At 48.5% G+C, this 27471-nt stretch overlaps 2 protein-coding genes and 1 non-coding gene across 9 annotated transcripts in view; 2 read left to right on the forward strand and 1 right to left on the reverse strand.

Annotated features, from left to right (window-relative positions):
- The first annotated feature begins 36 nt into the window (after positions 1 to 36).
- Positions 37 to 14546, forward strand: TMEM186 (transmembrane protein 186). 7 transcript variants are annotated; one of them, XM_057529494.1, is made up of 5 exons: positions 37 to 102; positions 261 to 510; positions 701 to 1749; positions 10421 to 10486; positions 10856 to 14546. In XM_057529494.1, the coding sequence occupies exons 3-5, from the start codon at positions 1111 to 1113 to the stop codon at positions 11177 to 11179; spliced, it is 1029 nt and encodes a 342-aa protein (XP_057385477.1). In that variant the 5' UTR covers positions 37 to 102; positions 261 to 510; positions 701 to 1110; the 3' UTR covers positions 11180 to 14546. The 7 variants fall into 7 exon arrangements, with proteins under 7 accessions (XP_057385477.1, XP_057385476.1, XP_057385479.1 ...); XM_057529493.1 differs by having other exon boundaries at positions 261 to 1749; XM_057529496.1 differs by having other exon boundaries at positions 261 to 1749; positions 10944 to 14546.
- The window catches only part of ABAT (4-aminobutyrate aminotransferase), an 87025-nt gene continuing 74069 nt past the window's right edge, over positions 14516 to 27471 (reverse strand). Inside the window, exons 10-16 of the mRNA XM_007188417.3 lie at positions 25925 to 25988; positions 25303 to 25451; positions 20847 to 20984; positions 19859 to 20026; positions 18473 to 18619; positions 16095 to 16206; positions 14516 to 14748 (exon numbers count right to left, since the gene is read on the reverse strand). Of these exons, the coding sequence (XP_007188479.1) occupies positions 14627 to 14748; positions 16095 to 16206; positions 18473 to 18619; positions 19859 to 20026; positions 20847 to 20984; positions 25303 to 25451; positions 25925 to 25988 (900 nt within the window). The 3' untranslated portion in view covers positions 14516 to 14626. The remainder of the gene's footprint in view (positions 14749 to 16094; positions 16207 to 18472; positions 18620 to 19858; positions 20027 to 20846; positions 20985 to 25302; positions 25452 to 25924; positions 25989 to 27471) is intronic.
- TRNAR-UCU (transfer RNA arginine (anticodon UCU)) lies at positions 22517 to 22589 on the forward strand. Its single transcript has one exon. It is a non-coding gene; the product is annotated as a tRNA-Arg (tRNA).

Raw genomic sequence — 27471 nt, forward strand, 5'->3', positions numbered from 1 at the left:
GTGCAGTGCGCCTCTACGCAGTCCTATTAGGGCCGAGCACGCGCTCTTAGCGGTTCCGGGAGTAGGTGGGATTCACTTCCGGCAGCAGGCGTTGAAGTCATGGTAAGAAGGCGGGTGGTGGGAAGTAAGGGAGGTGACGTGCTTTGTGGGTCGGGGGCAGGCCTGGGGCAGGCCTGCAGACGCCTGGGGTTCTGATTCGGAGAATCCGCGGGAGGGACGTGGGTTCCAATTTGTTATTCCCCGCTCTCCTCTGCGCTCAGGTCACGTGGGCCAGCAACGGCGATAACTAAAACTCACTGAACACTCGCCGAGCATCAAGTGCATTTGAAGGGTTTAAAACCATCATCACATTCAGTATATTTTGGATCCCCATTTTGAAAGATGAAGAAACTGGGGCCCAGAGAGGTGGAGTAATTTGCCCAAAGATCCACAGCTGGTGACTGTAGGAGTCGGGATTGGAACCCAGATCTGACTTCACCGCCCAAAGTATCTTTCACTGCACTATTCGAGGTGTGGAACTGTGCATCTCATAAAACCCTTGTGCTACGGGTTGACGCCTCCCTCCTCCTCCGTTCTACCCCATTCCTCAATTTAGGCCAAGTAAACAGCTTTTCCCTTCGGACCCCAAGATGACGCTTTAACCTGACCGAGAATTGGGAAGTTATTATGATGAATATCTTGCGGATTTGTTCCCCACTAGGACATTGATTGAGTTTCCTGCTTGGGGAAATGTCACACAGGCTGTGGATCCAGTGCCAGCCCAGAGTTGGCCCTCCCAAGGTATTTGTTGAATGAATGAAGGCTGCGCCTCCTTTCCTATACCTACTTGAGCTGTCTGGAGGAAAGAGGACCGGATTAAAAGTCAGACTCTGCCCCACTCACTGGCTGTGTGTCTTTGGGTAAATTTCTTACCTTCTCTGGGCTTAGTTTCCTCCGTAGAAGTAGTGGTTCCCATTGCAAACAGCTTTTGTGAAGATCACGTGAGGTAAAGCATCTGGCTTTACCTTTCTTTCCGTCTCTGGCAGTGATGCTGGCCTCACAGGATTGGTGGGAGCCTCCGTGTAAGATGCTTTGCAGCTGTTCCTTGTGTGATTAGCATGGTTGAGTTCCATGAGAGAAATGGTCTCCCTGTCTCCCTTTCAGGCTGCCTTCCTCCGAGCTGTGCCGCGGTCGCCAGGGCCAGCTGCATGGGGAAGGGCTCTCCACGGGCTGTGGTGCTGCAGTGGGCAGGATCCTAGGAGGTGGGTGGGAAGCAGGCCACCAGCCTCCAAGGAGAAGCCACCCGGCACAGAGACAGAGACATTTCAGATGGTGTACCGGTTTGATGCCATCAGGGCTTTCGGGTACTTGTCTCGGCTGAAGGTGGCACAGACGGCCCTGACGGTGGTGGCCTTGCCGCCTGGCCTCTACTGGTACTCCCAGGGCCTCATGACCTTCAACTCCCTGTGCCTGGCGGGCGGGATTGCTGGCTTTGCCCTGGCCATGTTGTGCTGGATGAGCCATTTCTTCCGGAGGCTGGTGGGCATCCTGTATGTGAACGAGTCGGGCACCATGCTGCGGGTGGCCCACCTGACCTTCTGGGGCCGGCGACGGGAGACATACTGCCCTGTGGCCGACGTGATCCCCATGACGGAAAGCCAGGATCAGCCTCAGGAGCTGTTTGTGCGGATCCAGCAGTACAATGGGAAACAGACCTTCTACCTCACCCTGCGCTACGGACGCATCCTGGACCGAGAGCGTTTCACACAGGTGTTTGGGATGCTGGACAAGCTCAAGTGAACGGGCAGGAGCCAGGCCTTCCGCAGGAAGCCTGAGGGTGTGGGCGGGGCTGAAGGAGGGGGTCGGGCAGCTGGAGACTTTGCTGGGGCCCCTGGGAACTTGTCTTTTGGGATGAGGAAATTCATGAGGTAGAAGTGAGTAACTGGGTTTAGAAAGAGGCCCTGAGTGCAGATTCTTAACTGCACTTGTGTGTGACATTCAGATAACGGCCAGAAGTTTCTGTTAAGAGCCAGTTCTTGGAGGAAGAGATGCTAAGCTCTCTCGAACAGTTTACACTGCTGTGAAATCAAAGACAGAGAGGTGGGGGGCGGGAGCCAGAAGACTTGGGTCTGTCCGTTTCCAAATCCCTGTCCTGGGGCAGGTTATCAAGTCTCTCAGAACCTTGGTTTTCACATCTTTTTTTTTTTTTTTTTTTTAACATGTTTATTGGCGTGTAATTGCTTTACAATGGTGTGTTAGTTTCTGCTTTATAACAAAGTGAATCAGCTATACATATTCATGTATCCCCATATCTCCTCCCTCTTGCGTCTTCCTCCCACCCTCCCTATCGCACCCCTCTAGGTGGACACAAAGCACCGAGCTGATCTCCCTGGGTTTTCACATCTTAAAGTGGAAAAATCCTCCCTGTCTCCCGGGATGGGTGTGAGACTAAACAATAAATGTCATTGTTAGTTCAGAGGTGATGGCATCGCAAAAGGCTTCCAGGCAATGGGTAGGGATTTCACCAGCCCTATGCTGCGCCCCCTTGTGGACCCAGCGGCGGGGGGACCAGGATGAAGCCTAGAGGTGGGTCGTTTATTCTGCCAGCACAGTAGCTGCACAGCCACTGGGGCAAGGTTGTAATCCGAGCAAGTTCACCGCCCAGAGGTCTAGGGGCTCTCACATCAGAAGGCTCTGCAGTGTGATAAAGTCAGATGAACTATATGCTGGTGTGATACTTTATAAAATAAAGCCAGGTATATGTAATGTCCCCCGTAATTAGCAATATGCTTATTATATAATTTGTAACAAAGTAAAGAGGAAAGAAGTCATGATCTTTGTAATTCTACCACTCAGAAGTCAATAACTAAATTTTGTTTTGTGACCTTCCAGTCTTTTTATTTCAAATCACAGTAAAATATAGACATAAATTTATCCTTTTAACCATTTTAAGTGTACACTAAGTGGTATTAAGTATATTTAGTGTTTTGCAACCATCGCTTCTCTCCATTTCCAGAACGTTTTCATTATCCCAACCAGAGACTCTGCACTCATTAAATAGTAACTCCCCAACGGCCCCTTTCTCCAGCCCTTGGCAACCACTAATCTGCTTTCTGTGTCTATGGATTTGCCTATTCTGGATATTTCATGTAAATGGAATCATCCACTGTGTGGCCTTTTATGTCTGGCTTCTTTCACTTGGCATAATTTTGCAAGGTTTACCCATGTTGTAGCAGGTATCAGAACTTCATTCCTTTTTAATGGCGGAATAATATGTATATATCACATTTTGTTTATCCATTCATCTTTCGATGGACATTTTGATTGTTTCCACCTTTTGGCTGTTGTGAGTAATGCTGCTGTGAACATTGGTGTACAAACATCTGAGTTTCTGCTTTCAATTCTTCTGGGTATTTTCTGAGAAGTGGAATTACTGGGTCATACGGTAATTCTAAGTTTAACTTTTTGAGGACCTGCCAAACTTTTCCATAGTGGCTGCACCATTTTATATTCCCACCAGCAATGCATCAGAGTTCCAATTTATCCACATCTTTTTTTTTTTTTAATAATAGCCATCCTGATGGGTGTGAAGTGGTATCTCCCTGTGCTTTCAGTGTTTACTTAAAACATAGATGTTATCCTGTATCTGAAATTGGCTTTTTTTGCTTCATGTTATAACATAAGACTACGTCAGTTACAAACATTCATTTAAAATATTCAGTCACAAGGAAGAAACCTTGTGGCTCTGTGAGATGCGGGGTGCTAACTTACGTGGTGATCATTTTGTGGTATATACATGTATAAATCATGCTGTACACCTTAAACTAATACCATATTGTATGTCAGTTATATCTCAGTAAAGTTGGAAAAAATGGGCAGCATACCTTACAAATAGATAAAAACAAAAGGCCCCGATTATTTGATTTTTTTTCATTTAAATACTTTTTATGCAAAAAAAAATCAGTAATTGCAAAATATTCTACTGAGTGGATGTAGCTGGTCCTATAACCTTTCTTGTTTAAATGATTTCCATTTTTCCATTGCTATAAAGAATGTGATAAATGCCAGCTATATGGAGAGATACCTTTCCTCTGTGTGGACTGCAAATGGCATTTTGAGAAAAGTGACTTTATAATGACGATAACATGAAAGAAGTTAGATCTTCTTAGTTAATTTATTGCATTTCACAGAAGCAAGTAAAGCATGTGATTCAAGACAGTTTGTTCCTGCAGGCTTCCAAATCAGCCAGTCATCCCAAACCTCTTCTGCTGGGTGCTGAAGGCACCACGGTTCATAAAAGGGGAGGATTTTGGCCTTTGTGGGACTGACAGCATCTTGATGGGGAGGGAGGGCGGATGCTAAGTGCATGTGTGTAATTAGAAATGGAGAGGGATTTCCCTGGTGGTCCAGTGGTTAAGAATCCGCCTGCCAATGCAGGGGACACGGGTTTGATCCCTGCACAGGGTGGGAAGATCCCACATGCCACGGGGCAACTGAGCCCGCGCACCACAACGAAAGATCCCGCATGCCGCGACCAATACCCAACACAGCCAATAAATGAATAAATAAATATTAAAAAAAGAAATGGGGAAAAGTGCAAGGAAAGAGAGGAGTGGAGTGGTCTGAGGCAGAAGAGCGGGAGGGGTGAGGTTGGGAGAAGGGCCCGGACTTTGAAGGGGACCCCAGGTGTGAGGAGGAGAGGGACGTGAGCACCGCTTGTTCAGGCTGAGGGGACACAAGCGTGCATTGTGGACCGGAGTGGGGTGGGTGCCTTTGCTAAGGGGAGGGCCCTGAATTTGATCCAAATCACTGTGGGGAGGCTTTGAAGGTCAGTGAAAGAAAGCTTGGGAGCTCTTAAGCACAAGAGGAAACAGCTTTTAATTTGTGTTTGTTTTTAGTTAAAGATGCAAATGAAAGGGCATAGACTTATTATGGATTTGTCGTCGCCTCTGTTAAATTCCTATCGCGTGTTAATTCCAGCCAGTCGAAGGCCATGGTCTGGGCAGTGTGTGACTGTGTCCCTCGGATGTTTGGGAATGCTGGGCTCCCATTGTCGGCTGGGGTGTATCTGCAGGGTCTCTAGATAGAGGGGCTGTGCGTGCCGTGGACCGTGTGACCCAGAGCCCGGTTGTGGGCCTGGGGGTTCCCGGAGAGCCGCAGAGCCACTCAGAAGTGCCGGCTCTTAGAGTAAATGGCATGTGGTTCCACTGACTTAATTTTACACCAACTTTAAAAGTACAACCAGAACCTGACTGCTCTCACCTGCTCCAGCCCTGCCATTTCGATCCAAGCTGCCCTCATAGCCGCTGGACTATTGCAACCTGCTGCTTCCATCCTTGCCCTTCTAGAGTCTGTTCTCGCAGCAGCCAAAGTGATCCTTCCTTTCTTTCTTCCCTCCTTCCTTCCTTCCTTCCTTCCTTTCTGCCACACCTTGTGGCTTGCAGGATCTTAGTTCCCTGACCAGGGATCGAACCCATGCCCCCTACAGTGGAAGCACGGAGTCCTAGCCACTGGACCACCAGGGAAGTCCTGCCAAAGTGATCCTTTTAAAAAAGAGAATCACATCACTGCTGTAGAAGCTGAAGTCCTTACTGTGGCCTTACAGAGCCCAGCATGGCCTGGCCCCGCCCCTACCCCCAGCTTTCTTCCCTCATCCACAACTCTGCGCTGACCACTTCAGTTAGCTCTATTTCCCTTGCTCTTCCTCCAATAATCAAGGACCCTGCAGCCTCAGGGCCTTTGCACTGACAGTTCCTCTGCCTAAAAGCCTTTCTCCCTAGGTATCTACCTAGAAGTGTCTATCTGTCTCTCTCCAGTTTCTCTCTCTGTATAACAGGGGTGTTACTATTTATCCTCAAGAAGTTGTACTGAGGATTCAATTATGTAGAAGACTTGATTATATAATTATCTGTAGAGCTGCTGGTTCCCTTCCCTACCTTTGCCTCACCTGCTTGTCAGTGACTTCAATTCCTGTGAACCTCTTCTCCCAAAGACACAGTCTGTGCCTATAAAATGTCTTAAGAGGGATTAATGATCCGACCTTGACTTACTAAAACCAAAAATTAACTCAAATAGGCCTGTTGGGCTACCTGTAAGCACTTACCTGAGTGAGCTTCACCCCCTGGAGATTCTGATTATGTCTGGGGTGGATCCCCAGAATCTGTCTCTTTGTCAGGCTTGAGGCTAATTCTGCTATGCAGCCATGCTGGGAATTTCTGAAGTAGATGACCAGGGTGGACAACACCAGAATGACACATGCCTCTGTGTCCCTGGGCCAATTTTTTTTTTTTTTCCCCCTACAGAATAGGTTCTCCGCCTGGGCTCCATGTGTAGAATCACCTGGACACCTCTTAAAAAATACTGTTGCCCAGGCCCATGACCAGTTTCCCTAGAGGGGATTCTCATGCGTAGCCTGATTTGACAATCACTGCCCAGAAGTGTCAGCTCAGTGGGAGGTGACAGCCCCGATTCTCACCGGCTCTGGCACGAAAGAGCCTCCACTTGGATGCGTGGTTTGCTCACGCAGTACCAGCAGAGGGCACACAGAGCAAATGCATCATTCTATCCCTTTATTTCCAAGCTAAAATTACATGTGACAAGGGAAACAGTTTAGGGTTTCTGCAGTGCACCAGCAGGGCAGTAGTACCCAGTTCCCATGCTCCAGATCAGCAACAACAAAAACAACAAAACTCGCCTGTGCTCAACCCTGCAGATTCTGGTTGGGCAGAAGCTGGGCATCTGTATTTTGATGCTTCCCAGGTAATTCCAAGGCACCCCAGGTTTTGAGAATCATTGTGTGGGATTGAGCCTTCCCAAGAGCCGTGCCTCTCTGATGGTCAAGCAGCTTCTCAGAAAATGGAAACGGTCTTTAGATTCAGGTGGTGTGTGGATATATTGGTGATTTCCCCCTTGGAAAACAATTCCAAAATAATCATCTAATAGAAATACCCAAGCATGTATATGAGAATGTTCACTGAATGTTTCTAATAGTGAAACAAACACACAACAACAACAGGAAGTAAACTAAGTTGCCATTAGTAGGCAACACAGTTAAATAAGCTATGGAATATTACACGCCCTTAAAAAGAGTGAGGTTGAACCATATCTGCTGATGTGACAAGAAAATCATGGGGTAGTGTTAAGTGGAAAAAGCAAATCAGAGAACAATATAGTTCTGTATGATCCTATTTGTGATTTTAAAAAACACATTCCAAATTTTTCACAGTGGTTAATTCTGGGGAGAAGATTCAGGTGGATGAGGTAGAGGGAAAACTTCTACTTTGAACTTTATGGCCTTCTAGTATTGTTTAAAATTTCCGTAACGAGCATGTCATCCATCTTAACAAATGAAGTAAAATGCTGTAATAAACACAATCTCTTTTGCCGTCCTTTCCCCCTCCTGCCAGCTTTCGAGGTAAAGAGAAAAGTTTCTCAATCATGAATCTCCATTCTGGACTTGGAAGCTGGGTGGACAGTAGGAAACAGTCCTTAAAAGCATTAGTGATACAACCGTGTTTGTATTTTGTAGACTGGTTTTCATTCCCATCTGCTGAGAACCATCTGGACTTTGGGCACCCCACCTGCCCTGGGCTGTGTATTACTTAGATGCAGGAAATGGGGTAACCTGTAGCACGTCCATTTTCACATGGTAGTTGCTAGGGACTGAATGTTCATATCCCCTCCTAAAATTCATATGTTGAACCATAGCCCCCCATGTGATAGTGTTTGGAGATGGGGCTTTTGGGAGGTGATTGGAGTCAGATGAGGTCATGAGGGTGGGGCCCCCACAATGGAATCAGTGCCATGTGAGGACACAAGCAGGAAGAGACCCTCACCAAGGACCCAACCCTGGACTTGCAGCCTCCAGAACCGTGAGAAATAAATGTTGGCTGTTTATGCTGCCCCATCTCTGATATTCTGTTAGAGCAGCCTGAGCTGAGACAGGTAGTCCTCCAGACCGTGGTGAGGTCTGCTCCAAATGGGGACATTCACAGTGGGCATGGCTGGGAGCCGTTGTCCTTCCTACACCGGTTACCAGAACTGAGCCTTACCTGGTCATAGGCCCAGATATCCCACCCCCAGCCCATCATAAATAAGCATGTTTAGTGCACTTCCCAGAACAGATTTGATGGGCTTAGCTGCTTGCAGGGGGCCAGCCTGGGGTGAGTTAGCCAAATAACTAGGAGCTTGCCCTTGGCTGCTTTAAGAATTCAGGACTTGTGAGTCTCCGGATGGAAAGCCACCGGGTCCCTTTGAAACCTGGGCAGAGTCCAACTTTTATGGCCCTGTTTTGATCCTGCAGCATTCATTCAACCATAAAATCATGCCTGATGAGGGTTAATTAGGCAGGGTTGATACCATCTGGCCACATTTGTACCAACTCTAGTGACAAAACATCTGTTTTACTGATCAACAGTTGTAATCTACTCTGGGATCTGGTGGGACTTGTCCCTGTGTTGGGAAATAGGTTTAACATTTAGAACTATATGTGAGCTAGGTTCACAGAGATCAAGTGGCAAAAGGAACCATCGTGTATTAAGCACCTACCATGAGTCAGGAGATGATTACGTGATTTTTTATTTTATTTATTTTATTTTTATTTTTGGCTGTGTTGGGTCTTCGTTGCTGCGTGCGCGGGCTTTCTCTAGTTGCAGCGAGCGGGAGCTACTCTTCGTCGCAGTGCACGGGCTTCTCATTGCGGTGGCTTCTCTTGTGGAGCACGGGCACGCAGGCTTCAGTAGTTGTGGTGCATGGGCTTAGTTGTTCCGCGGCATGTGGGATCTTCCCGGACCAGAGATCGAACCTGTGTCCCCTGCCTTGACAGGTGGATTCTAAACCACTGCGCCACCAGGGAGGTCCCGATTACGTGATTTTCTTGAATCCTTCCAGCAACTGTTGGAGTTGGAGAGCCAGAGAGAGGTCGCAGGTGTAGGGTGAAGCATGTGGCTTGGAAGCAAGACTTCCTACCTGCTTGAACCCCAGCCCTGCGACTCCCAGGCTGTGACTGTGGGCCAGTAATATAATCACTGTCTGTGCCTTGGTTTCTTCATCTGTGAATTAATGATAATAAAAGCACCCACCGAGGGTAGTTGAAGGGGCTGACTTCCTACATGGAAAGCACTTAAAAATAGCGCTTGGGGCTTCCCTGGTGGCGCAGTGGTTGGGAGTCTGCCTGCTAATGCAGGGGACACGGGTTCGGGCCCTGGTCTGGGGGGATCCCACATGCCGCGGAGCAGCTGGGCCCGTGGGCCACAATTGCTGAGCCTGCGCGTCTGGAGCCTGTGCCCCGCGACGGGAGGGGCCGCGATAGAGAAAGGCCCGCGCACCGCGATGAAGAGCGGTCCCCGCACCGCGATGAAGAGTGGCCCCCGCTTGCCGCAACTGGAGAAAGCCCTCGCACGAACCAAAGACCCAACACAGCCAGAAATAAATAAATAAATAAATAAATAAATAAATAAATAAATAAGAAAATCCTTTAAAAAAAAAAAAATAGCGCTTGGTCCAGGGAAGCCCTCAATAAGTGTCAGCTGCTTTACTATGATCACTCTCTGCAGGTGATGCTCAGAGAGGTGAAGTGACTTACTCAAGGTCACCCAGCTAGACAGCAGCAGAGTTAGGTCATTCTGCTGCCTTGTCCTGCCTCCCCAGGGGGTGGAGAAGGGGGAAGAAGGACAGAAAATGGAAACAGTGACTGTTTTTAACAAAGGTCCTGGCACCTTCCCCCACCTGCCTTAGGGATATACGCTTAGGAGCTCACACTAATGCTGACCAGTTCAAGTTCACTTTCCCAGGCTGGTGGCCAGGCTGGTGGTGAGAAGGGTCCTGAGTGGCTGATCCTCAACCAACCCCATGCTGACTGCATGTGCTCATTCACACACACCCGTGTGTCTCAGATCCTGGCCTCCAGGCTGTGTGATGCTGGGCGGGTTCCCCAATGTCTCTGAGCATCAGGCCCCTCATCTTACAAACAGGCAGACACACACATAGCTCATAGGTGTGCTGTGAACATTCCAAAGCCCCGGCAGAATATGCTTGTGCATAGCAGATGCTCAAGAAATGATAAATATTATCACTACATGTGATTATTCTTTTTTTTTTAAATTAATTAATTAATTAATTAATTTTTGGCTGTGTCGGGTCTTCGTTTCTGTGCGAGGGCTTTCTCTAGTTGCGGCAAGTGGGGGCCACTCTTCATCGCGGTGCGCCAGCCTCTCACTGTCGCGGCCTCTCTTGTTGTGGAGCGCAGGCTCAGTAATTGTGGCTCACGGGCCTAGTTGCTCCGCGGCATGTGGGATCTTCCCAGACCAGGGCTCGAACCCGTGTGCCCTGCATTGGCAGGCAAATTCTCAACCACTGCGCCACCAGGGAAGCCCTGTGATTATTCTTAAAAGCATATTTAATGGTAGATATTGCTTTCCTAGCCAAGTCAGTTATTTCATAGACCTGTTTGGTGTCCCAGCCGGAAGGAGCCTTGGAAATCGTGTGGTCCAAACCATACATTTTCCAGGTAAGAAAAAGAAGGGCCATGGAGGGCCACTGAGACAGCTGGGTGCAGAAGTGAGTCAGGAGCCCACGACCCCCGGCTCTAGGTCAGGACACCAGGAGGACCAAAGAGCCAGATCATTTCCACAGGTGCTGACTCAGCATCTCTTCCGTGCCTTCCCACGCTGCACCTGCCTCCCGGCTGATTCCCATCAGTCGTCAGCTTACCACCTCAATCCGTGAAGGAGAGAATGTGATTTAATTGGTTTGGGGCGGGGCCTAAGCATTAGGATATTTACGAAGTTCTTTAGGGCAACTCCAACGTGCATCTAGTGTTGAATGTCACTATCCGGGATGTAGTGGATTCTGTGCTTTTCCTTCCCTCTCCATCCAGCCCATCATCGCTGTCCTGGTTGGGCCACCTGGTCATCTTGATGGCCACAGATTCCCGACTGATCACCCAGCCTCTCTGTCGTTCACAGTGGACAATCAGGACCTTCCTTCTGGAATGCATGTTGGATTACCCCCTGCTCCAAGCCTTCGGCGGCTCCATCAGTGCACGGAAGCCCCAACTGGCACGGAAGGCCCTCCCGATCCGAGCCCTGCCTGTTTCTCTGGCCTGCTCTCCAGGCTCTTCTGCTCTCCCTGTCTTTGTGATCTAGTAATGCTGAATGCCATAGAAATGCCTGCCTCATCCTGCCTTCGTGCCTTCGGGTAGCTGTTTTCTTGGTCTAGAATGCCTTCCACCCCTCCTCTGAGTCACTGGAGCAGTTCCCACTCAACCCTGAAGTTGAAACTCAGGGGCCTAACCTCCACCCTGACTTGTGCCTATCCTTTGTTCATGTGCAATATCCTCCTGTATCCTGGTCCTTACGCTGGGTTGCTATGACCTTTGCCCCACTGGAAGGTGAGCTGAGGGTAAGGACCACACCTTGTCCATCCCCATTACATGGCATGTCTTGGACGAACTCTGATGAACTGAATGGCCTCACCAGGCTTCTAAGCCCAAGGCAGACTTAACGCAGGTAGAGAATTCCCCCAGGACATCCCTACGAGGTGCTTAATCATAGGTGCTTCGTAAGAACTTGTGAAGTAACGCCTTACCAAAACCACTTCCAACCAAAAAGGCCACATTTACTCTGATGTTTCCAGTATAAATATTTTGTTTTTAATTTAAGAATACTGATTAACACAGGAAACAGACTGAGTTCATGGAATTGTGCATATGGTCATCAGTTACACTGTGACGTGTTAATTTCTTTATCATTTATTGGCACTGTCAACAGAATACTGTAAACAAGATCACTTTGTATGCGTAAGTTGGCGAGGCTCCCTAGCTATGGTTTTCTACCATGAGCTGATATACAGATAGCTATAGACAGGTATAGATATACAGATTATATTAATGTTGTGCACGATTTTGCATGGTTACTGAGTGTCAGTAAAAATTATTTAAAAAACACCCATTTATAATAAAAGTGAGGATGTGCTAAGATTTGCTATGCCTGGACCTTGTTTTCTGTAAAAGTGATGAGATTTGCTAGCGACATTTACTAAACTCTATGGCACTAATGTGTGATGGATTCGTTTCCGGACCGTCGGCCACAGAAGTTCTTCTGCGTGGGCTCTGCCTGAGCCAGCACCCTGTCCTCTGGGCTCCCTGTGTTTTCACCAACCTCTGGCAAGTTTCTTGAGTGCTGCTGAGAATGTTTTCCTTGAAATTCTCGCAGCTACACCTCCACCTCCAAAAGAGAATGTCTCAGGAACTCACTATGCCCTGAGTCAACGAGGACTGGCTGATAAATGGCTTTAGAAGTTTTATAAGTAACTTCCCTTGGTAAGGAGTGAATAAGTCTGGAAATGACTTTCCAGATAAAAAAGATTTCATTTCTCTGTCAGTGCCCTGTGGGGAGAGAACAAAATATTGGAGCCACTCTCTCCACCAAAGAGAGCCAACGTTTCTGGTTGTGCCCTGGCTTAAAAACCTCTTGGACTCCAGGAATCTCACTGTATGTTTGGATCCAATGCTAAAGTTCTCAGGAGAAAGCATACATGAATTATGGTTTGGTTTGCATTTTGCTTGTTTGTTAAATAAGGCCTTGTATCTTGGGATATTGCCTGTGGAATCTGGTTCCCCAGTGAAAAGTGTGAGGCTGTGAACTCGTGTCTTCGCATATGCTGTTCCCTTTCTGCAACACTCTTCCTTGTCTTGTCTACTTGGTGAACTCTTGTTCATCCTGCAGAATCCTGCTCAAATGCCACTTTCTCCTTGGAACCTTCTCTGGCCCTTAGGTGGATTGGGCCACTCCCTCTGATTTCCTGATGTTCCTACACATATGACTGTTATGGCATTAATTGTTGGTTTAAGAGTCTGTTGTCCCCAGTGGGATGTGAGTCCCTTGAGAGCAGGGACTAGGTTTTATTTCACCTTTGGATTTCTAGTGCTTAGCACTGGGCCTGCGACAGAGCAGGTATTTAATGCAAGTTTCATGAATGAATGATTGGATAAATAAATGAATATACAAATGAGTGAAAGCTGCAGAGAGAGGGAGGCTCCATTTAGTTGGCAGTGCGAATGCCCTTGCACACGGCACAGCTCCTTAAAAGCAACGGATTAGCACTGAGTGCGGGAACGCAGGGTGAACCGGGATTCAGGGATTCCCCCTCGTCTGTTAAACATGTGACTGCTTTTCATGCTTGGAAAAAATAGGATGATGACCAAATCTGCTGAAAAGCGGAAGCAGAAAAAACCAAACCACTTTGAGATATTTGGATGGTTAGTTATTAAAAGAGAAAAGTGCTGAATTGAGAATCTTGATCTGCCCGGCTCCCAAAATAGTCGACCAAGACACCAGGAGACCAAGTGGCTTCCTTTTGGACAGACTTCGTTCATCTACCCGCTAAACAACACTCATTGCTGGAGGACGACCAAATGCTCTTTTCAGGAGCATCTGAGGTCAAATCAGTTCCAAAATTGTCTCGCCTCCAGCAGAGACCCCCTTTAGCCTCAGCCATCATCCAGTTAAGCCTCTAAGTATCACCTGCCTGGTCATCTCACAGTCACTCACGGCAGGAAAATCTCTGACTTGGAGGGGTCATGACAAGGAAACCACCTTGCACCAACAGGCTACTTTTTCCTGCATGGAGCTCTGGCGCCTTCAATTCATGATGCCTCCGGCAAGAAGACACCTAGTCCAGCTTTGATGTAGCAGCAAAGCCGTTCCTGGGGCGGCTCAGAAGTGGAGCAGAGGTGGATGAGCAGAAGCTAGAGAAAGGGTCCCGGGGCGAGGGGTCCAAAGTCAGACCCCAGGTGCCGTGGGGACAGGAGGAGGGGTCTCTGCTTCCCCAGGCCTGGGCTTACACTCCTGGGCGTGTGTCGCTGGGATGATCGGGTGCAGCTTTCCTTCCACAGAGGTCTGGGCTGACGTTTAATGGGAGGGAGGGAATTTGGGGAACGAGGGTGGTGAGTAAGACCTGTCGGCGATGCCACCCAGAGATTCTCCCAGGACGAAGCCCCATGAAGGCGAGAATTCACAGTTTGGAGAGGAATCCCCACATGGATCGGGGGAGTGGCCCTACTCTTCAGGAGGCCAGAAGACCCCTTCCCACACCCCCAAGCTCAATCCCGTGTCCCTACTCTCCTGCCTTAATATGCTCTGTCCTGCCCGTCACTGGACTGCGCAAGGGGCGTGCTCAGAGCTTCGGGGCCTGGGGACGACGGGGAAGCATGTCTGTTTGCATAGGGCGGGGGGAGCCCGCGTCCTCACCGTTCAGAACGCGTCACTTGAGAGGGATGGAACCCAGGAGTCCCAGCCACCAGCCCCAGGAGCAGGTATCATTCCCTTGACTGGCTTCCAAAGGTATCGTTGGGGTCGAGGGTGGCAGATACCTGGCCAGGACCCTCGGGGCCCAACCTAAGACCATGTCCAGGGCTCAAGCAGAATTTCTGGGCTTAAAACCAATGTGCGCCATTGGCTCTGCAGGGAGAGAGCAAAGCAGCCCCTCCCCTCCCCCAAGCCACCAGAAACATCCCCTCCCCACAAATAATCCTCCAGTTTATGCATTCACCTCTGATACTTTAAGTGAAAACATGAATTAGGCAAACTAATCAATTTGACAAGGGGTGAGATCAGGGCTTCCTCAGAGCGTGGAGGAAATGGCTTCTTTACTTGAAGTCGGCTAAGATGTCGCTGAAAATATTGAGGAACAGGTGTGCGTGGTGGTCCCTGAAGACCAGAGTGGGACGGAAGCGGATGGATTTGTCGCCGCAGCCCCCCAGCATCAGGCCTAAAAGGAGAGGCGGGGGTGGGTTAGGGGCTTGGGCTCGGAGTCACGGGCCGGGGAGCCGGGCGGGGTCACACACGGTGGCTACGCCATCCGTCCGAACCGTTCGGTCCTTCCTTCCAGCCACCCGTCCAGCCTTCCTTCCCGTTCTCTCTCATCGGCCAGCTCACCCGCCCTTCTCTTCCCTCCCTCCCTTCCAACTTTGAATGCCAGCTCTGCTGCCCCTGAACTAGGCCTGCTGATTGAGAAATCCTGACACAAAGTCCTTGCCTTCCAGAAACTCGTGGTGTGGCGGGGAAAGAAAATAAGAAGTAAATTACAAACGTGTGGGCAGGTCAGCAGCGCTTATGAAGGACAGAATCTGAGTTTTGTTTTTTTTTGGGCCGCGCTGCGCGGCTTGCAGGATCTCAGTTCCCCAACCAGGTATCAAAACCGGGGCCCCGGCAGTGAGAGCATGGAGTTCTAACCACTGGACCGCCAGGGAATTCCCAGAATCTGCTTCTTTTAAAGGGCGATTTCACCTTTGATTAGGTGGGGCTCCTTGGCTGGGTTGTATAGCATCTCTGAGACTCAGTTTTTTCATTCTCAAGAGGAGGCGAATTACCCCCTGCCCTTCAGGGCTGCTGCAGGATTCTCTAAGATGGTCCAGGTGAAAGACACCAGCTTTGACACATAGTAGGCTCTCTGATCTGCCCCACTTAAAACTTCCACGGCTCCTGTAGCTCTTAGGAGAAAGTCCACAGTCTCGAACCTCATCCCCAGGCTGACGTGAACCTGATTCACCCCCTGCCACCTGTCTGTCCCTCGTGACACTCCACACATTTGTTTTCTCCCTCTGTATGCCCCATTCTGCCCAGCTAAAGGCACGCATCCCTTCCCCTGCCCGGAATGCTCCTTCTCACCTTCTTCACCTGGCCAATCCCTATTCATCCGGCAAGATGTAGGGTAAAATGCCACTTCCTCAAGGAAGCCTTCCCTGATTTCCTGGACATTTTCCCCAGCTATTCGTTCTCTAGCTCCTTTTCCTCTGTTCTAGGACTTATAACTGTAATAGATTGTTTATGGAATATTCTCTTTGATGTCACCCCTTCCTGCTAGACTGCACGCTCCTTGAAGGAAGGGACCCCGGCTCTCCTGACCCTCTCCAGAGTTGGTACCTCTCACCTTCTTTCTGCTCACCTTCTCTGCGAACATCGTCGAATGAATAAATGTATAAGGAAAGCTCCCTGGTAATGTTCTCTTCTTTTGAGAAAGGCAATTCAGACTATTTTTAGTCCTGTGAATCACCTTCCCCTCCCCCTCCCTCCGGGTCCCCCACCAGGAAATGTGGGTACCCCTGGCTGCCTTACCTTTGTTTCTGGCTATTGAAATGAGCTTATTCCGTATGGATTCATCTGGTGTGTCGAAGGAGCAGAACGTGCCTCGTCCTCTCACTCTGCTGATGAGCTGGGGGTACCGGGCCTGCAGTGGGGACACAAGGCCGGCATCAAAGCCAAGGAAGGCAGCCATCAGCCCACGTGGACCTCATGGCCACTCAGGACAGGGGCGGCCTGCGTTCGTGACAGACTCAGAACAACAAGATCCCTGCCAAGCCCGGCCCTGGCGTGTCCCATACTCCAGCACCAACAACTGCAAGCAGGGTGCAGCTGTCCCCCCAGGGGACATAAGTAAGTGCCTGACATTTCTCCTGCCACGCTGGTGACAGGGGAAGGAACACTGTGGCAGGAGGGAAGGGCCCGATCCTTCCACCCTTCCCAGAGGCTTTTCCTAGCACCTACCCCTGCCCAGCCCCAGTCTAAATGCAAATCCAGCCCAAGAAAAGAAAAAAATTCCCCCTAGAGCTACAGCACAGTTAGAGGCTCTCAGCTATCTCAACAGCCACACTTGCCCCTTCAGAGTCTGCAATCAGGCAGATCTGGGTTTAAAGCTCCCCATTCTCATCCAGAAAATGAGGAGAATTATAGTTTCCTAACTTCAAGTTGTTCTGTGTTAAGGGTGCCAGATGAAAAACAGGACACCCAGTTAAATTTCAGATAAGCAACTTCTAATTTTTTAGTATAAATATGTCCCAAACATTGCATGGGATATACTTAGGCTAAAAAAAAAAAAATTAGTTGCCATCTTTTAAATGTAACCGGGTGTCCTGTATTGTAATTTGCTAAATCTGGCATCCCTACCTGGGAGAGGAAGACGGTGGTCCCTGAAGCTCCTGCCTCTGCCCTGTGACTGGAACCAAGTCCAGTGTCTGCCCTTCCCTCCTGGGCTTCAGACTTGTGAAATTTAAATTTAACTGCGGTGGTGGGGGACCTGCTTTTTTCCCCCCCTAAATGCAGCAATCCTATTCTGAGGATTAAATGAGATAAGGCACTTAACACAATGCTTGGCACAGAGCAAGTTCTCAATTAATGGAAATAATAATAATAAATAATAATAATTATTGTTATGTCCTTGATCATGTCAGAGAGGTAAACGCTGGCAAAGAACATGGGCTTGGGAATTCCCTGGTGGTCCAGTGGTTAGGACTCAGCACTTTCACCGCCGGGGGCCTAGGTTCGATCCCTAGTTGGGGAACTAAGATCCCATCAAAAAATAGAAAAAAAAAAAAAAAAAGAACATGGGCTTTGAAGGCTACAAGAATCAGGTTCAAACCCCATTTGGAAGCTGTGTAACTTTGGACAAGTTAATAATCCGCCACACCTCAGTTTCCTCATCTGTAAAATAAGGATCATAGTGGTGTCTACACCCACAGCGTTACCGTTGGACTTAAGAGTGTATGAGATACCCCCTGTTACGGAACTTGACAGGATCAGGCTCTCAGTAAATGGAAGCTGTTATCACTACCATCCCTCCTCGCTTCATCATCACCATCACCATCACCATCAGTGGATCTGCTCAGCTCACTGGTGGCTGGGTGCTTCAAGCTCCCGGAGGAAGGGCTCTTTGTATCCAGCCCTCTGGGGAGGGTCATCTCTCCTCCTAACTCCTGGGCTGGGCTGGCCAGTCCTGGAAACACTAGTTCCTCCCAGCAGCATCCCCCGTCCCCAAATCTAGGAGAGCGTGTCGGGCAGGGAGTAGACATAACAAAGACAAATAATTATAATAAAGAGCTCTACTGTCCAATGAGGTGGCCACATGTAGCTGTTGAAATGTGAGTCCAAATTGGAATGCACTGTAAGTGTAAAATACATACTGGATTTCAAAGACTTATTATGAGAAAAAGAATAAGAAATATTGAATTATTTTATATATTGGTGGCAGGTTGAAATAATATTTTGGATATGATGGGTTAAGTAAAATATTCAAATTAATTTCAGCTCCTTCTTTTTCACTTTTAGTGTGGGTACTAGGACCTTTGAAGTTATGTGCGTAGCTAGCAATCTGTCCCCCTGGAGAGCACTGCTACGGAGTGATCAGGATATAGAAGGTGGTCCAGACGAGGGAACAGCGGGCACGTGGGTGGGAACGAGAGACAGGGGATGTTGGGGAGGTGTCTCAAAGGAGGGATGCCTGAACTCCGTGTCAGCAGAAAACCGGGAGTTCAGGAACTGGGAACGGGGTTGGGACGGAGTGGTGGGAAGGCATCCCCTACAGCAATGGCGCAGCCTATTCACAATCGCTGGGGCAGCGGGTGTGATGCTACACTGAAGAGCTCAGCTGTTGCCCGCGGGGGCCGTGGGGAGCCGCGGATGGGGATCCGGGAGGGCCGGGGTGGGGCCGGGCGGAGTACCTGGAGGCCCAGCAGTCCCGTGAGCAGGACCTTCCCAGCATGGGCCGCGTTATTCAGCAGGTCCTCCCGCTTGATGATGTTGATCACCTCGGCCAGCAGCAGGTTCTTGGACGGGTCCCCCAGCCACGTGTTGAAGATCCGGTAAGGCTGGAACGAGACACGGGGCATCAGAAGGGTTCCAGGCACAGCCTCAGACACACTTCTCCCCATTTAAGAGAGAGACTAACCCAGGAGTAGCTGCTAAGTGCTGGGAGGATAACGCATATGGTCTCACCAGAATCTCTCCGTAACAGCAACCCTGTAGGTAGGTACTACTTTTAGGGACACCAGCTCGTCCAGGTCCTGGGAAATCCCTCAATCCTGGGGAAACTGAGACGGCTAGCCCCTAATTGCTGTAATCCTCATTTTATGAAGGAAGCTGAGGTTCTGAGAGGTTGAGTGATTTGTCTGTGAAAATATAGCCCTTAGGTGGTGGAGTCAGGAGTGGATTGGTGGCCGTCTGACCCTCAAAGACCACCCGCTTTACTCCCCCTTTAGGGTGTCAATGCAGCCAACTAAAACACACTTCCCAGCCTCTCTTGCAACTAGGAGTGGCCATGTGACCAGATCTTAGTCAAAAGTGGTAGAAACAGAAATGTTGTGGGCTTTCTGGGAAGGCTGCTTAAAGACGAGAAGGGGGCCACTTTATCCTTCCCTCCTTTTTCCTTCCTACTGCGTCAAATTGAGACAGCACTCCAGTAGCCATTTTGGATCATGAAGTGACCTTGAGGGTAGAAGCTACATGCAGGAATGGGGGAAGGAACGATCCTGGGCCCTTGATGACTCTGTGCATGTGTGTGTGTGTATGAGAATCCGTATGTACAAGTGGCAGTACAGTAAAATGGTTTAGAGTATGAGCTCTGGGTTTTAATCTTGACTTTGTCACTTAACAGGCTGTGTAACCTTAGACAACTTACTTAACCTCTCTGTGCCTGATTCCTCATTAGCAAAACGGGAGAGAAAAATACCATCTACTTGGTTAGACTGTTGTAAGGATTAAAAGTACAAGAGGAATACTTAGAACTGGGCCAGGCACAGAGCAAATGCTCCATTCACAGCAGCAGCTAAAAACAATATTTTTGCTTGTGCACAAAGCAAAAAATTAGAAGCCTGACAATGGACTGCTATGAAGTCAGCCCTGCAGAGAGAGCTGGGGTAATCGTAATCATTGGCTTTAAATTAAATTGATAAGAATTAGGCTTTAGGAAACCTCTGTGACACATTCGGTATTCACTTAGTTCCTTGTTGGTGAGAAAGAAGCAGTAATGAGAAATCGATGCCCCTTGCCCCGCGTCCCTCCCCTGCCCCGGACAGGAGAGACGGGTGGGCGGGCGGGTCCACACTCACAGCGTTGGGCCTCAACTCCTCCTTGTGGAAGAAGCCCCCGGTCATCATCTTCTTGCTGAAGGTCATCACGTCCGCTGGGTCATCCAAGCCCCAGTGCTCGTGGGCCCAGAACTTGCCGGTGCAGCCTCCTCCAGTCTGGACCTCATCCACCAAGAAGGCACAGCCATGCTGGCCGAGATGGAATGAAGGAGAAATAAACACCCAGCGCAACTCGCCCACCTCGGACCCCCAAATCCAGCCCAAGAGCCACTGCTTTCTGAACCTCAAACCAAGCCCGTGTTCTTGGGCTGTGCAAAACCAAACTAAGGCTGCAGGAGGGCAGTTCCAGCAGGGCTGTGTCTGCACGTGGCCTCAAACTGCTCAGCCGGAACGAAACCGGAACATCAAATGCTCCCTGAACCATCGGCTTTGGTCCCTGAGCAAGTTGACTTGCTCAGAAGGAAGTGTGTCCCAACTGTAAGGCAGCCCCATTTCCCAAACTTCCGGTGCAGTGTTTGCCAGCTCTGCTCGTCACCCGGACTATTATTTACTTAGCATTTGTGTTTAAATCAACTCATGTCATGTCACCTTTATCTGTGAACTGACTGCTTGGACAGGCCAGTTATACGTGCAAGACACATTAAAATAGACATGATATTAACATGAAGTTTGTTCATTTGGCTTCTGTTCAGTGTGGACCACAATGGGCTGAAAGATGAGGTGGGATCCCTAGAAAGAAAAGGGAGGAGGCTGAGGCTTTCCCCAGGACGTTCTCTTGATTGGGAATGCCCCCGACTAAGACGGCAGGTTGGAGGCTGACTTTGGAATAAGATTTTAGGGGAGAATCCCCTGTCCTGCCCTCACCCACAACTTCTCTACCCGTGAGACCGACAGGCAGCCTCTGAACATCTGGAAGTTTACAAGGACCCCAGGCTAACCCTTTGCTCCAGTTGGAAAACCAACTGGAAATGGCCCGTGGCCCCATCCAGCCCTGGCCCTGTGTGCTGACCTTCCTGGAGATGTCCCTCAGCTTCCGGAAGAAGTCATCCGACGCGTGGTTGTCTCCACCCTCAGACTGGATGGGCTCCACTATGATCCCGGCCACCGTCTTCTTCTTCTTCCGGTATTTCACGATCAGGTCCTCCACCTGGATTCCAAAGGGGGACATGACAAGGGCTCGTGGAGGCTCTTGGGCAGCCCCCGAGGATGGGCATGTGGGGTGCTGTGGACCCCTGGAATTTAAGTTGAAAATGTCATAGTGTCTTATCATTAGATAGAATACACAATGGAAAAAGACAGTCTCTTCAGCAAGTGGTGCTGGGAAAGCTGGACAGCCACATGTAAATCAATGAAGTTAGAACACACCCTCACACCATACACAAAATAAACTCAAAATGGCTTAAAGACTTAAATAGTCAATATAAGACACAGCACTATAAAACTCCTAGGAGAGAACATAGGCAGAACATTCTCTGACATAAACTGTAGCAATGTTTTCTTAGATCAGTCTCCCAAGGCAACAGAAATAAAAGCAAAAATAAACAAACTTATAAGCTTTTGCACAGCAAAGTAAACCATAAACAAAAGGAAAAGACAACCTACAGACTGGAAGAAAATATTTGCAAACGATGCGACTGATAAGGACTTAATTTCCAAAATATACAAACAGCTCGTACAACTCAATAACAAAAAAACAAACAACCCAATCAAAAAATGGGCAGAAGACCTAACAGACATTTCTCCAAAGAAGACATACAGATGGCCAACAGACACATGAAAAGATGCTCAACATCACTAATTATTAGGGAAATGCAAATCAAAACTACAATGAGGTACCACCTCACACCAGTCAGAATGGCCATCATTAAAAAGTCTACAAATAACAAATGCTGGAGAGTGTGTGGAGAAAAGGAAACCCTCCTACACTGTTGGTGGGAATGTAAATTAGTGCAGCCACTATGGAGAACAGTATGGAGGTTCCTTAACAAAGTAAAAATAGAGTTACCATATGATCCAGCAATCCCACTCCTGGGCATATATCCAGAGAAAACTCTAATTTGAAAGATACATGCACCCCTATGTTTATAGCAGCACTATTTACAATAGCCAAGAGGTGGAAGCAACCTAAATGTCCATTGACAGAGGAATGGATAAAGATGTGGTATATATATATACACTGGAATATTATTCAGCCATAAAAAAGAATGAAATAGGGCTTCCCTGGTGGCGCAGTGGTTGAGAATCTGCCTGCCAATGCAGGGGACACGGGTTCGAGCCCTGGTCTGGGAAGATCCCACATGCCGCGGAGAAACTAGGCCCGTGAGCCACAGTTGCTGAGCCTGCGCGTCTGGAGCCTGTGCTCCGCAACAAGAGAGGCCGCGATAATGAGAGGCCTGCGCACCGCGATGAAGCGTGGCCCCCACTTGCCGCAACCAGAGAAAGCCCTCGCACAGAAACGAAGACCCAACACAGCCATAAATAAATAAATAAATAAATAAATACCCCCCCCAAAAAGAAGTCCACACGTTAAAAAAAAAAAAAAAAGAATGAAATAATGCCATTTGCAGCAACATAGATGGACCTAGAGATTATCATACTAAGTGAAGTAAGTCAGATAGAGAAAAACAAATGTCATATGATATCACTTATATGTGGAATCTAAAAAATCATACAGGGACTTCCCTGGTGGTCCAGTGGTTAAGACTCTGCACTTCTACTGCAGGGGGCATGGGTTCGATCCCTGGTCGGGGAACTAAGATGCCGCATGCCATGCGATGTGGCCAAAAAAAAAAATGAAAAAAAAAAAAAAAGATACAGATGAACTTATTTACAAAACAGAAACAGACTCACAGACATAGAAAACGAACTTATGGGAAAGGGGAGGGAGGGATAAATTAGGAGTTTGGCATTAGCAGATACAAACTACTATATATAAAACAGATAATCGGGGCTTCCCTGGTGGCGCAGTGGTTGGGAATCTGCCTGCTGGTGCAGGGGACACGGGTTCGAGCCCTGGTCTGGGAAGATCCCACATGCCGCGGAGCGGCTGGGCCCGTGAGCCACAATTGCTGAGCCTGCGCGTCTGGAGTCTGTGCCCCGCGACGGGAGGGGCCGCGATAGAGAAAGGCCCGCGCACCGCGATGAAGAGCGGTCCCCGCACCGTGATGAAGAGTGGCCCCCGCTTGCCGCAACTGGAGAAAGCCCTCGCACGAACCGAAGACCCAACACAGCCAAAAATAAATAAATAAATAAATAAATAAATAAGAAAATCCTTTAAAAAAAAAAAAAAAAAAAAAACAGATAACCAACAAGGTCCTACTGTATAGCACAGGAAACGATATTCAATATCTTGTAATAATCCATAATAGAAAAGAATGAAAAAGAATATATATACACATATATATACATACATATATATATGACTGAATCACTTTGCCACCATAATGAGAAGCCTGCGCACCGCAAAAAAGAGTAGTCCCTGCTCGCCACAACTAGAGAAAAGCCCGCATGCAGCAACGAAGACCCAATGCAGCCAAAAAAAAAAAAATTAAAAAAAAATTTAACCTTTTTAAAACTATTTTTTAAAATTGAAGTATAGTTAATTTACACTGTGTTAGTTTCTGGTGTACAGCAAAGTGACTCAGTTACACACACACACACACACACACACACACACATATATTCTTTTTCAGATTCTCCTCCATTATAGGTTATTACAAGAAAAAAATTTTTAACTGTTAACAGTGAGAAAAGCATCTTATTTTCCCCAACAGGTTATATTTCTTGAACTCTTGCTCTAAAATGGGCATCTTCTTACAGATAATTAAAGACTAATAATTGTGATACTTGGGGCTTCCCTGGTGGTGCAGTGGTTAAGAATCCGCCTGCCAATGCAGGGGACACGGGCTTGACCCCTGGTCCGGGAAGATCCCACATGCCGCGGAGCAACTAAGCCCGCGTGCCACAACTACTGAGCCTGCGCTCTAGAGCCCGTGCTCCACAACAAGAGAAGCCACCGCAATGAGAAGCCCGCGAACCACAGTGAAGAGTTGCCCCTGCTCACCACAACTAGAGAAAAAGCCCGCGCACAGCAGCGAAGACCCAATGCAGCCAAAGATAAAAATAAATAAATAAATTTATAAAAAATAAAAAAATAATTGTGATACTTTATTAATAATTTAATAATTACACATAGTTGAAAAAACCCAAACCATACACCTGGATAGAGTAACAAGTACAATCTTTCTTTGTTATGCAGAATTAAGGAAAAACCTTCTATTTGGATGATGCAATTTTAGCCTCGGTCTCACCAATTGCCCCAAGGAAGCTCTAAGATGCTTTTCTTTGCAATCAGAGTGTCATTTGCAATTTGTCATCATATGGCTATTTTCTTGCTTATTTGTCCAGTGCTGTGTTTCTGACTACCTTATACTCTCTGATAGGATGCAGGAAAGACATGTGGCTATCAAGCGCTTGGAATGTAGCTGGTCCAAACTGAGATGTGCTCTACGTGTAAAATACACACAGCGTTGCAAAGATTTAACACGAAAAAAAGAACATAAAAACATGTCATCAATAATTTTTAAATATTAATGACATGTTGACACAATATTTTTGATACACTGGGTTCAATAAAATGTTATTAAAATTAATTTCACCCAATTATTTTTACTTTTAAAAAATGTAGTTACTAGAAAAGCTGTAGTGACATTTAGCTTGCCTTATTTTGCTTGGACTGCATCACCTTGTCTCCTTTACTTACCACTAAATACCCAGCGCCTAGCACCTTGCTTCACACCTAGTAGGTGTTAACTATTAATTAAAAAGAATGATGACCTTAAGAGGCAAACCAGCCTTATTTGAGCTCAAATCCAAATCTGAAGAGTGATAGCCATTCCCCGCCACCCCCCGCCCTGCAACAGAATCCTGCCGATGTCTTACATGGAACCCAAATATATGGGACAGATCAAAGGGGGGCTGTTCTGGTTGAAGTGGAGGCACGGGGACCAGGGTTGCCCATCCTTAGTCCCTCCCCGCCCCCACTGCAACCCCCAGGGCTCCCAAAAAAGCCCCAGGATTCTGGAGAAGACTGACACACAGTGGACTATAGGATCCCATGGAATTGTTTTTCCTATGAGTTGCCCTGTATTCTTTCCATCAGTTCATTTTCTCTTACTCCAGAGTCAATGAAGCTTGTCCCCAAAGAAACTCACATGATACAGAAGTTGGTACCAGAAGCGGGGTGATGGAGGCTGGGTGGCAAAATCAATGTCTCAGTACCTTTCCTAACATGGAACTTCGGGAAACGAAGCGCCCCCGTCCCTCCGTCCCACCCAGGGAGCGCCACACGGGTCCCTGGATAAACTCTTTGTGTGTTCCTCTTCCCCGGGGCTAAGTCTTGGGGTGAGGGGTTGAGGGGGAGGTGAGGGGTTGAGGGGGAGGTGAGGGGAGGACCTGGGGGTTACCTCTTCTAGACAACGGGCCTCTTCTTGTTGGTTCTCTTTCACAAACTCTTCCAGAGGATACTTCAGCCGTGGGAATGGTGCAATGGGCCAGTCGAAGGAAGGGATGTCGATCTTGTGAATAGCTTTGGAGTGCGTGGTCGCTAAGCAACCTAAGCCCAGCACAACAGAAGAGCAGAGGTTGGCTCAGGGAAGGATAGTCCGTCTCTGAGGAGGAGATGGCGCAGCCCAGGGAGGCCCGGTGCCTGCAGAACCCCAGTTCTGGGAACATCCTTAAGCTGAAGTGGCACCCATGTGTCTTAATCTGTGTGTGTGTGTGTGTGTGTGTGTGTGTGTCTTTGCTTTCTCATCTATCCCAGACTAACACAGACTTTGAAGGAAGAGAGACAAGGATTCAAATCCTAGCTCTGCCACTGCATGGCCTTGGAATGTTCCTTCCCTTGCCGAGCCTCAGTTTCCACATCTGCAAAGTGGCAACAGCCATCCCCAGTCTTCAGGGAATGGTATGCAATCAATGAGACAATACGTGGAAGCCGCCAGTGCCAGATCAGAGGCAGCCGTCACTATGGTTGTTGCTGTTATTATTACTCTACCTGCCACCTTGGGATCTCACGGCCCTCCTTACCCATGGTCCTCCCATGGAAGGCACCCATGAAGGAGAGGATGCTGTAGTCGGGGCACCCGGGGGCCTGGAACCAAGAAACAGCCGTCAGTCAGGGTTGTGAGCTGGGGACCTACGTGGTGGTCCCCACGAACCTCGAGGAGTACAAAAGTCTCAGGAGAACCGGGATCCCCTCTCAGGCAGAAGTTACAAACTGGACGCCAGAGGTCTATATCCAGCCCGCACGTGGTTTTTTTCTGTTTGTTTTTTATCAAGAGATTTCATGAAATAGATATCTGAACCTCTGTCTTCTCACAAGTTCTGCACCACGTGGGCCCGTTTTTCTCGGTCAAGCCTGAAGGTGGGCGAGCCCGCTGGCCCTGGGCCCTCACCACCCACCTTTCTCCTTTCCATCACTGGCGGGCGTCCGCAGGTCCCCCTGCCCCCGCCGACTGCTCCCACAGCCCACAGATGGGCCAGGTGCCGGTGGTGGTACCTGCCTCCTGTGACCTGAGGTTGAGCTGGGCCCCTCACAGGACATGCCCAGGCTTTGGACGAGGTCTGCTGGGCCAGAGCGGGAGGGTGGGACCCCCCAGCTTTCCCCCTCCCCACGGGGCTGCCCCTGAGCTCAGGAGGGACTCGCGAACCCCAGTCTTCTCCCAGCCCCAAGCGAACGGCACGGCAGCACTGCCGTCTGACCCTCCAGCTGGCAAGGGAATCAGACCTGCCTCCAGTGACTCAGGAGCCGCTGGGGACGTGGCAGAGGCCACCTTGGGGGCCCCTGAGTCTCTGGGAGGTTGTACAGCATTTTCTCAGGCTGGCTGATCTCCACTGGGTCCCTGAGACCCCCGGGAAAAGCTCCAAGACCTCTTCCCACAAATCCCAGAATGCCCTCTTGTCATTTTCCTTTGTTAGTCTCCAAATGTGATATATAGGGCGTACTTGTTTTATTGCACTTCACAGATGTTGCGTTTTTTTACAAATTGAAGGTTTGTGGCAACCCTGCATGGAACAAGTCTACTGGAGCCATTTTCCAACGGCATTTGCTCACTTCGTGTCTCTGTGTCACATTTTGGTAATTCTCACGATATTTGCGACTTTTGGGTTATTATTCTGCTTGTCATGGTGACCTGCGATCGGTGATCTGTGATGTTACTACTACAACTCCCTGAAGGCTCAGATGATGGTTAGCATTTTTCAGCAATGAAGTATTTTTGAATTAACGTGTGTACATTTCTTTAAGACATAAGGCTATTGCACATTTAATGGACTACAGTATAGTATCAACATAAATTTTCTATGCACTGAGAAACAAAAAATTACGTGACTCGCTTTATTGCGATATTTGCTTTATCGGGGTGACCTGGAACCGAACCCCCAATATCTCTGAGGTGTGCCCCTATGCTGATTTACATGGTTGAGAGCACAGTGTCTATACAATTGCCATCCCACTGTTTTCACTAAATTATAGCACACATGTCTCCAGGCCAAGAGAAACCCTTTGTGATTATTCTGGCTGCAGAACTTTGTGTTTGGACACAGTGGGTAACTGAGTTCAGTGGCTCTTGATC

The sequence above is a fragment of the Balaenoptera acutorostrata genome, chromosome 15 (assembly GCF_949987535.1).
Source record: "Balaenoptera acutorostrata chromosome 15, mBalAcu1.1, whole genome shotgun sequence".
NCBI classification, from domain to species: domain Eukaryota; kingdom Metazoa; phylum Chordata; class Mammalia; order Artiodactyla; family Balaenopteridae; genus Balaenoptera; species Balaenoptera acutorostrata.